Source organism: Oncorhynchus kisutch, unplaced genomic scaffold (assembly GCF_002021735.2).
Source record: "Oncorhynchus kisutch isolate 150728-3 unplaced genomic scaffold, Okis_V2 Okis06b-Okis10b_hom, whole genome shotgun sequence".
Taxonomy (NCBI): domain Eukaryota; kingdom Metazoa; phylum Chordata; class Actinopteri; order Salmoniformes; family Salmonidae; genus Oncorhynchus; species Oncorhynchus kisutch.
This window is the reverse complement of record NW_022261983.1, coordinates 1,436,931-1,448,352: the sequence shown is the minus strand read 5'-3', so window position 1 is coordinate 1,448,352 and position 11,422 is coordinate 1,436,931. Positions and strand designations below refer to the sequence as shown.

General features: G+C 43.8%; 1 protein-coding gene across 1 annotated transcript in view; it reads right to left on the bottom strand.

The window, feature by feature from the left end:
- Nucleotides 1-2: 2 nt before the first annotated feature.
- The window catches only part of cyth3b (cytohesin 3b), a 54,800-nt gene continuing 43,380 nt past the window's right edge, over nucleotides 3-11,422 (bottom strand). The window contains exons 10-13 of the mRNA XM_031814320.1: nucleotides 6,278-6,354; nucleotides 5,839-5,910; nucleotides 5,288-5,442; nucleotides 3-3,426 (exon numbers count right to left, since the gene is read on the bottom strand). Of these exons, the coding sequence (XP_031670180.1) occupies nucleotides 3,354-3,426; nucleotides 5,288-5,442; nucleotides 5,839-5,910; nucleotides 6,278-6,354 (377 nt within the window). The 3' untranslated portion in view covers nucleotides 3-3,353. The remainder of the gene's footprint in view (nucleotides 3,427-5,287; nucleotides 5,443-5,838; nucleotides 5,911-6,277; nucleotides 6,355-11,422) is intronic.

The following is an 11,422-nucleotide window of genomic DNA, read 5'->3' as shown; positions in this document are numbered from 1 at the left end:
TGTAGTCTTTGTATACTTTATGTAGCTTTCCACGTAATGTACAATGTGACCAATAGCTTTTACAGAGATAGAAAAGTTCATTTAGCTATAGCCCCACACAAGGGGCAGTAGTAGGTAATATTCTGCCCTGAGATCAGGGGTCATATCTTACAAACACATAGAAAAAGTACTGGATTCAACTTCATCAGTCAGCATTATAGTTCGGACATCATAATTTTCATCATCATCAATATTACTGCCACCCATATCCTATTCATTCTCAACATCTGCTTCATCATCATCACCATCATCATCAATATTACTACCACCCATATCCTCTTCATCCTCAACATCTGCCTTATCATCATCAATATTACTACCACCCATATCCTATTCATCCTCAACATCTGCCTTATCATCATCACCATCATCATCAATATTACTGCCACCCATGTCCTATTCATCCTCAACATCTGCCTTATCATCATCAATATTACTACCACCCATATCCTATTCATCCTCAACATCTGCCTTATCATCATCATCATCAGTATTACTACCACCCATATCCTATTCATCCTCAACATCTGCCTTATCATCATCATCATCATCATCACCATAATCATCAATATTACTACCACTCATGTCCTATTCATCCTCAACATCTGCCTTATCATCATCACCATCATCAGTATTACTACCACCCATATCCTATTCATCCACATCATCACCCTCATCGCCATCATTATCATCCTCATTCCTGCTGGAAATGGACTTTTCCTGACATCACGTTATATAGTATTTGTTTTTGACTTGTGTACAGAAGACCTCAAACTGACCTGATGCAAAGTACAGCCAGTAGGTGTAACATGTTTCAGAGTATTCATACAACAACAAAAAGGAGACCCATAAAACCTCTACATTATTTACATATACATAACTTAAGTCTTTAGTTAACGCTTACGGACAGAATGGAACCATTTGACAAAGAAAATAAATACAAACAAGATAATAGATTATATTTTGTAAGGGGAACACAAAAAGCAAGCAAGGATCTTAGGTTACAAATGAAAAGCATATGGGTCACATCAATGCATCGCCCCTCACTGGCGCTGTTGGCGCTGTTGGACCTCGAGACACTGAAAGAAAAGCTTAAAATGACTGGTACCCTTATTGGGCTGTTTCACAAACCCATATTCAAGCATTCTCTTAGACTACAACACATTTTCAAAGGACGTTCAATTGCATTGCAGACACGCCATTGAAAATGGAGTAACTCCAATCATAGGCTAAATATAGGTCCATGTAACCACCCCTATAATTCACAACCAAAGATAAAAAGTATGCACATTTTAATATTCTGTGGTCCGCACAATGTTTGGAATCAGTCCAGCTGACTCAAGACTTTAATGTTGTAGTTTTTCTAGGTTTTGTCTTCCTAATTTCAGCACTAACCTAGCATTGTATTCTGAGGTTGCAGCAGAACTGCTGCAATGGCACCTGGGAAAAAGAGTTGAGCACCATAGTGGGATGATTACATGGTTTATGTTTAGGGCCAGGAGTGTAAGGCCCAGATTTGTTCCTGGTCAGGTCACATGTTCATGTACAGTTACTGCAGCCCTGGAACTTTCTCTCCCTCCCTCCATCTCTCACTCTCCTCTTTCTGCCATGTCTTTCCATCCATCTGAACATTCACAAGAGGAACTCGGTTTTTCTACCATCTTCATAAATGATCACACACAAACCTTTCTGTATAATGGATGTCAGAGATGACATTAAGACAGTCGTTGTGTTTAATGTCTGCGCTTGGCTTGCGCACTACTGTGTTTACATACATACATGCATATATACTGTGTAGATACACACACAAGTTAGCACACCCACTTCTAAATGCACTTTATGGTATATCTATAAACAGACATACATGCATGTGTATGTGAAAAATTGCAGTTTTGCCTTTCAAGTCGCCCAAATGCAGAAGACCTAGAAAGCAGGGGTTGGAACCAGTTCAGGGAACAGAGCAGAAAAATAAATACATGTTTTGAGGAACAGAAACAGAACCGTGTACAAAAGTGATCCCTAGTGTTCCGGAACATAACATAACCCTTAACTGTTTTCAAATCTTGAGAACCAATGTTCTTTTGAGTTCCAAAAATAAATTAATATAAATTCTAGTATATAATACTCATTCTAATTCAAGACCTGTTATGATGTTTAGAGCTTCAAGCCAAGCCCCCTCCATGTCCACCCCTCTCTCTCACTCTTGCCCCACCCATTACATTTAAATAAGTCGCATCTCACACCTGCACTTATGTGACCAAATAAAAATGTAAACAACAATCTAACCCGTTCCATAGCAAGTTGCTCTATCGGCACTAATTGGTGGAGTAAAAATTGTTGGAGTAAAAATTTGCTAAATACATGTTGATTTCACAGGTTAAACATTTTATGAAAAGGATATATATAAGCTGTTACTTTTTGATGGTTGGAACTGGTTCAGAACTGTATTTTCTGGTCGGAACACTGGAACAGAATGAAAAAAATTGGGTTTCTGCTCGGAATGGAACGATTGGGAAATCATTTCTGCTCCAACCCCTGCTAGAAACACATGGATGTAATCAGAACGAATGTGGGGAACACAGGAGGGCAGTGTGGGGGAGTAAAGAGATGAGAGAGACAGAGAGAGAGAATGTGTGTTAATACATGTTAATACATCCCACTGGCTTCCCTCGGTAATCTGTAGTGTGGCTGAACCACACAGGTCCTATAGAGGGATGTCTCCCTGTGTTGGCCCTCTGCTTTAGTCCTGGGACGTCATGTCCCTGTAACTCCAGCCCCTGGTACTGCAGCCAGGGCTGGGGAAGTGTCCAGAATGGGGACGGGGGTTGTCTTCAAGACCGGAGACTGTCCTCGTTGTCTTCAAGACCGGGTGCGAGTTCTATCAGGGTCTGAAGGGTCAGATGGCTATCTTTGGTTGACCATCATCTCTCTAGTGACAAGTTGGGCTCTGGGGGTCCAGGGGGAGGGAGGGATAGTAGGGAGGGAACTTCATGAGTGGAGTCTGTCCGTGGGAGTGGAGGGAGGGGGGAGGGAGGAGGGGGGGGGGATAGTAGGGAGGGAACTTCATGAGTGGAGTCTGTCCGTGGGAGTCGAGGGAGGGATGGATGGGTGAGGGGGGAGGGAGGGGGAGTGTGGAAGGGGTGTTTAACTTCATGAGTAAGGTCTGTCTGGGAAAGAGGATTGGTGGGCTGAGGAAGGGGGGTTTGGGGTGTCCCAGTTTGGGACGTCCTGGGATGAGGGGTGTCCTGGGATGAGGGGTGTCCCAGTTTGGGGTGTCCCAGTTTGGGGTGTCCTGGGATGAGGGGTGTCCCTGCTCACTTCTTGTTGGCAATCCGTCTTTTCCTGGTGGCCAACATATCATAGAAGGGATCCCTGCTGATGCTCGCCCTGGAACAGCCAATCAAAACAAATATATAATAATACGCCAGGGGGAAACTTGAGCATCTTTGATATGGAAATGTGGCCACATTTATACTAACCCCTGCCTTAACTAACTAGATGAAAAAAATAAAAAAGTTTGTTCGGTGACCTAGTTTTGTTTCCATGGTTTCTGAAGAAAACCTACCCACCCCCTTTTTTCTTATTTTCCTCAGCACTCCGGTTCCATCTCTTTCAGAGATTCTGTGGAATGTCGTTCCCTGATTCCCTGTTCTAGAACCCTTCCAAGTGTTCTCATTCTAGCACTCTCTCCTCTCTGCAGTTTTCCAAGTTTATAGGTTGGAGTGCAGGGCAAACAATAGTGCTCTAAATTATCGACACTCCAGCTCTCTTTTTCTGGGAGAGAAGGCACTCGGTACAAAGCGAAGTGAGTCACAGAGCCATTCTGGCTCCGGCACAGAGCGCAGTTTCAGTTTCACGGGTGTAAAATCCTGTTAGCACCAGCACAAAGCCAGAAACGGCTCAACCCCCCACTGCGGATTCTCTCTCTCTTACTCCCTTTACATTGTCCCCCATATACGACTATGTCTCTGAGCTATGGCAACAATTCCTCTCCTTTTTTTTTTGCTTTTGGTTATTTACCGCAACCTAATTTCAGAAAAACAAAAGAAGAAACCCCGGGGCGCCTTTCTTTCTGGAAATAAATTAAACAGAGAATGTAATAGGATGAAGTATATCCATGAAAAGACATTGCGACACATTGAAATGGATATGAATGTGATACCAAATATTGACTTATTACAATGGAGCTACAGTATAGCAAATATATTGAGTTAGCCTACATAACATGTATTTCATACAGTTATATAAGAGCTTCATAGCCCAGTTCAGAATTTTCCAAACTCACACAGATGGTCCCCTAAAAGTAGTCTTAACTGTTTGTTTAAAGACTGTCCTAAATCGCGATTAAAGATAAGCGGATAAGGAGCGTGACTATACGACCATCCTTATTTTACTGAGGAAATGTGATTGACATAAAAGCCTTTTATCTTGGCTAAATCCTTATCGACTCCCTCTGGAGAAGATAACACACACACGGCATGGTAATGGTTAGCCTCTGTGGCAACAGGGGGGAAGCGATGGGGCTTTAGCCCAGTTTTGAGCCTCCTTTCCTGGCCAGGCTAGCTGGGCTCGATCCCCATCCCCCGGGGTGCTTTAAGCGATAACTAATCCGTCCCGTATTTCCCCTGGGGGAGCTAACTAGCATTATAGCCTAGATAGTGAATGTGTTGGGGAGTGGTTTTGGGAAGCTAACTAGCATTGCAGCCTAGATTGTGAATATGGTGGGGAGTGGAGGGAAGCTAACTAGCATTGTAGCCTAAATAGTAAATGTGGTGGGGAGTGGAGGGAAGCTAACTAGCATTGTAGCCTAAATAGTAAATGTGGTGGGGAGTGGAGGGAAGCTAACTAGCATTGTAGCCTAAATAGTAAATGTGTTGGGGAGTGGAGGGAACCTAACTAGTATTGAAGCCTAAATAGTAAATGTGGTGTGGAGTGGAGGGAAGCTAACTAGCACTGTAGCCTAAATAGTAAATGTGGTGGGGAGTGGAGGGAAACTAACTAGCGTTGTAGCCTACATAGTAAATGTGGTGGGGAGTGGAGGGAAGCTAACTAGCATTGTAGCCTAGATTGTGAATGTGGTGGGTAGTTCCAGGAAGCTAACTAGCCTTGCAGCCTAAATAGTAAATGTGGTGGGGAGTAGAGGGAAGCTAAATAGCATTGTAGCCTAGATTGTGAATGTGGTGGGTAGTTCCAGAAAGCTAACTAGCCTTGCAGCATAAATAGTAAATGTGGCGCTCAGGAATCTTACTTGATGGACTTGATCCACTCCTCCTTCTCCTCAGTCGTGGGCGCCGATATCCTGTACACCGTGTGGTTGCCCTCGACGACCCGGCCGTCCGCCTCCGTCTTACACGCCTTGATCACCGAACCCTTGTGGTTGGGGTTGTAGAGCTCGAAGCAGTTCTGGGGGGTGCAAGGTAGTGGTGAAAGGGTGGTCCAACACTTTAGGAAACCCTAGTGTCTTTCCCCAGCAATCAGTTCTGATGGGTGAGGAGATGGTTGAGTTGAGTGGGTACTAGCATTGTAGCATAATCCCAACAAGGTGGAGGTGAAAGGGTGGTTGTATTGCCCAACAATTAGAGACCCTATCCTCAACTAGGTTACATATTCCAGGTCAAATACATGGCTAGAAATATGGAAGACTATGTTGACTTTTGACCCCTGGTGATATCATGAGTTGGGCTTCTCCACTGGGTGAGTGGAACCTTGTGGATGAGGTTGACTACCAGTACCTCCTAATATAATAGTGACATAATAAGGTTTCAGAAGGGATGTGATGCAGTATCATGAAGCACTCACTGGTTTCCTGGGTTCCTCCACCTCTCTGATACTGAGGTTCTCTAAGGGGATGATCCCACGAGGCTCCTTATCCTGGAGGAGAGAGAGAACAAGACATGATCTGTGACATTGTTTCATAGACTGGAAAACAACCTTCATTCCCCTCTGCTCTGCTCTGTCTAATATAACTAATGATGTCAGTGTCTGGCAGGCAGACAGTCTGGAGGACAGAGAGATAATGATATGATCCTCTAGGATAATACAAGGGTAGAGGACAGACTGCTGATAAAGCAGCTATCTCTGGATAGAGAGGCAAATGCTTTGATAAAAAGCTTCCAGTTATACTACCACATATAAACGCCTGTACAAACACACAGGCAGCGTACTTGCCTACAATACTGCGCTCGCACACACACACACACACACACACACACACACACACACACACACACACACTTACTGTTGTGTACTCAAAGTAGTACAGGCAGTTGTCTGTCAGAATGAACCACCTTCTCTTCCAGGTCTTCACTCTTCCCCCTGAGACAGGAAATAGGAATGGGAAACAGGAAGTGATGACACAATGGAATTAGTGACAGACTGACAGCCTCCACCATACTCCTCACAGTAGGAACAACAGGAGGAAGGCACTCCAACAAGACCAGAGCTGGAAAGTAGGCAAAGTAATGGCCGCCTTGACCACAATAACATGACAGCTCTAGTGTTATAAATCAGCCAAGATAAATAAATAAAGTTGCTGAGAGATTTGTCTCAAACAATGGCAGAAAATCTATATAATGTACATAAAGCATGTATACCAATGGCACAGGAGAAATAGAAAAGTGAGAAAGAGAGAGAGAGAAAAGAGAGACAGAAAGAGGAGAGAAGAGAGAGAGAGACCTTACACTTCCTCTCAAACACCCCATCCTCCTCCTGTGGACCTAAGACACTGAAAGATCAAAGCCAATGAACTCTGCTGTTGGTACTTGGCACCACTGATTGAGAGGTGATGCAATTCCATCACAGGATTTGTTCAGCAACGTGATTGGTTAAACCATGTCTTCCAGTTACTGCATAGAGAATATTCAATGATTAAATGATCACTCACACAACTCCTGAATTATTGCTAACTTTGCTCATTCATTTTTTAAAGGCAACGGAATAAAATGCTATTGGCTCTCCAGAAGAAGGAAGGTACACACCACACTTGATATGAACCTAACTTGGCATCTAAAGCACCCTTGGAAGAATAACACACATGCACACAAACGCATTTGTAAGCACAAATGCACACACACACCAAACCCCCCAAGCAAAGAGTTTTGTAGCATGGGTATACCAAAGCTGAGGGGTATAGAGGGGAGGCAACACACAGTTGAAATAGTTTTTAACAGTGTTCCCCCTCAGGCAACTACAGCCCAATACAGTGCAGCGTTCGGCTGAAATGAAACACACAGAGATGCAAGGCAGGGATGCTGAGAAGACTTCCCTGTTGGAAGACAGCAACCAATACACACACTCTCTCTCTCTCTCTCTCTCTCTCTCTCTCTCTCTCTCTCTCTCTCTCTCTCACTCTCTCACTCTCTCACACACTCACTCACTCACTCACTCACTCACTCACTCACTCACTCACTCACTCACTCACTCACTCACTCACTCACTCACTCACTCACTCACTCACTCACTCACACCACACACACACACACACACACACAAAAAAAGACAGTGAAAAATAACAGTAGCGAGACTATATACAGTAGCGAGGCTATATACAGCAGCGAGGCTATATACAGTAGCGAGGCTATAACAGTAGCGAGGCTATAACAGTAGCGAGGCTATATACAGCAGCTAGGCTATAACAGCAGCGAGGCTATAACAGTAGCGAGGCTACACACAATGCAAATAGTCCGGGTAGCCATTTGATTACCTGTTCAGTAGTCTCATGGCTTGGGGGTAAAAACTGTTGAGAAGCCTTTTTGTCCTAGACTTGGCACTTCTTTGACAATTTTTAGGGCCTTCCTCTGACACCACCTGGTGTAAAGGTCCTGGATGGCAGGCAGCTTAGCCCCAGTGATGTACTGGGCCGTACGCACCACCCTCTGTAGTGCCTTGCGGTCGGAGGCAGAGCAATTGCCGTACCAGGCAGTGATGCAACCAGTCAGCATGCTCTCGATGTTGCAGCTGTAGAACCTTTTGAGGATCTGAGGACCCATGCCAAATCTTTTTAGTCTCCTGAGGGGGAATAGGCTTTTTCGTGCCCTCTTCACGACTGTCTTGGTGTGCTTGGACAATATTAGTTTGTTGGTGATGTGGACACCAAGGAACTTGAAGCTCTCATCCTGCTCCACTACAGCCCCGTCAGTGAGAATGGGGGCGTACTCGGGTCTCCTTTCCCTGTAGTCCACAATCATCTCCTTAGTCTTGGTTACGTTGAGGGAGAGGTTGTTATTCTGGCACCACACAGCCAGATCTCTGACCTCCTCCCTATAGGCTGTCTCGTCGTTGTCAGTGATCTGGCCTACCACTGTTGTGTCATCTGCAAACTTAATGATGGTGTTGGAGTTGTGCCTGGCCATGCAGTCGTGGGTGAACAGGGAGTACAGGAGGGGACTGAGCACACACCCCTGAGGGGCTCCTGTGTTGAGGATCAGCGTGGCAGATGTGTTGCTACCTACCCTCACCACCTGGGGGCTGCCCGTCAGGAAGTCCATGTTCCAGACGCAGAGATGGGATAATTGTTTTGATGTGAGCCATGACCAGCCTTTAAAAGTGATGGTTGTCTTTTGCACCTCCATTCTATCCATTCTATTTCTACAATTGATAGTTATTAATCCACAGCTGAGAATATCTGGAATGATCCTGTTTTCCGCTTGCTGTTTTTCTTGCCCTCCAGGTGAGACATGTCATAGGATGTGGTGTGGCAGGCTGACTGTGCATCCTGTGGTTTCCTGGGTGTGTGTGAGTGGGATTTGTCCTAACAACGTTCTTGTGGGAGAGCTTTGTCCCAACATTCCTACAGGGCTCATCACTGACCATCCCTTAGGGCAGTAGTGTCCATGGAAAAACACATGTTTGTAAAGCACACTAAGTACTACCAGAGAGTTTTTAGCACCATCTTCGGTCTTATTCATTTCATTGAATCTCTCATTTCCTTTCTGTCTTTTAGTTGATAAATCCATGCTAAAAAGTCATTAATCATATACACGCTGTTTTCATAGACTTTTCTGGGGAGTTTTGCCTGGCATATTTACATGAGGTAAAATGCTTCAAATCCTTTCTCTTAATTTCCACAGTGTACAGAGTGATCCTCTCTAAAGGAGACTAATTTGTTCATAGCATTCAGCGTTTATTTGTACTGGGCCAAATTAGAATTATTACAGAGAAAAGTCCAGTTGTAAACTGCCTGGGTAGAGAAAGCACTATAATATAATCATTCACAGGTCTTAAGGCACACTGGGACTATTTGCAAACATATATACTGGGTTTGATGAGACTGCAGAGACGTTACATAGAGCCAGTGGAATGTGCAGCATGTCTGAGCCAGTGTGTGTGTGTGTGTGTGTGTGACAAGGCTTGGCCCACCTGCACTGAGTTGGCCTTTAACCCTAACAAGTCATAATAAGGCAGTTGGATGGCAGCGTTACAACGGCTGTTGAAACAGGGACCTGTCCAAAACACTCCGTGTCAGGGACTGGAGGACGCAATAAAAACAGGAAATGAGAAGTGGGTTGAGATGGAGATAATGGGAGAAGGGAATGAAAAGAGAGATGGAGGGATGGAGGTTAGGGACAGGAGAGGTGAGAGGTCAGAGAGAATAAGCACAACAGAAAATAATGTGTATGCAACCTTACAGCCGACCAACCAGAAAACCCCAAATACATTTCTAAAGATATCACACCAAGATAATGTTGGTGAGGAGGAAGGGGAGACAAGGGATGACAATCAAAAACCCATGTAAACAAATAAAACATTAAAAACATGGGAGAGAAACAAAATGTGATAAGAAGGTTCAAATGTGGGAAACTGCACTACTATATTTAGGAAGGCGAGAGCTCTGTATAATATAAACAAATTAAATGATTGTCTTTGAGTGTTGCTATGACACCCGTCAGTTCCACAGCCCCCGGTTGGTTATTTTGTGATCAATGCATTGTGGGAGAGCTGATGATGACCGCTCCCTCAATTAATGCTGCAACCATGGTAACAGGTCAGCTTGACTGTGTGTAGAGAGACATTGCTACCTGTCTCTGGGTCATACAGTGTTATGTAACTAACAGTTGCGACCTCAAATGCACCTTACCATGGTGATTTACCATGGTGATTCTTTCAACTTTAACATACAACCATTTACATAAAATCCTGCTCGAATATCCTTTAAACTGGCCAAAGATTGTGAAATCTTTATTCCTGAATCTTCAACATCCTGTAAACCTTGAATCTGGAGGTTTAAAATAGACAACCCTACAGATAACAGCCCACTGTGAGAGAACCCTGAACACTGAACCTTGTTCATATTGTACATGAGTCATGCAGCAAAACACATTGCTTGAGAGACTGCAACATTAGTCTACAGCAAAACACATTGCTTGAGAGACTGCAACATTACAGTCTACAGCAAAACTAATTGCTTGAGACTGCAACATTACAGTCTACAGCTAAACGAATTGCTTGAGAGACTGCAACATTACAGTCTACAGCAAAACACATTGCTTGAGAGACTGCAACATTACAGTCTACAGCAAAACACATTGCTTGAGAGACTGCAACATTACAGTCTACAGCAAAACTAATTGCTTGAGAGACTGCAACATTACAGTCTACAGCAAAACGAATTGCTTGAGAGACTGCAACATTACAGTCTACAGCAAAACGAATTGCTTGAGAGACTGCAACATTACAGTCTACAGCAAAACTAATTGCTTGAGAGACTGCAACATTACAGTCTACAGCAAAACTAATTGCTTGAGAGACTGCAACATTACAGTCTACAGCAAAACTAATTGCTTGAGAGACTGCAACATTACAGTCTACAGCAAAACACATTGCTTGAGAGACTGCAACATTAGTCTACAGCAAAACACATTGCTTGAGAGACTGCAACATTAGTCTACAGCAAAACACATTGCTTGAGAGACTGCAACATTACAGTCTACAGCAAAACGAATTGCTTGAGAGACTGCAACATTACAGTCTACAGCAAAACACATTGCTTGAGAGACTGCAACATTAGTCTACAGCAAAACACATTGCTTGAGAGACTGCAACATTACAGTCTACAGCAAAACTAATTGCTTGAGAGACTGCAACATTAGTCTACAGCAAAACACATTGCTTGAGAGACTGCAACATTACAGTCTACAGCAAAACGAATTGCTTGAGAGACTGCAACATTACAGTCTACAGCAAAACACATTGCTTGAGAGACTGCAACATTACAGTCTACAGCAGAATCTGGATCTTAGCTGCACGGGTCAGCCAGTGAAACAATGTACTGGTTCATAGCAAGAGAATGGTGTAAGAGGAACCCAAAACAGTGCATAGCAATAGCATAGCACTTGAATCTCCAATACATTGCTTCATTGTAAGTAGTATGCTAATGGAGCCATTG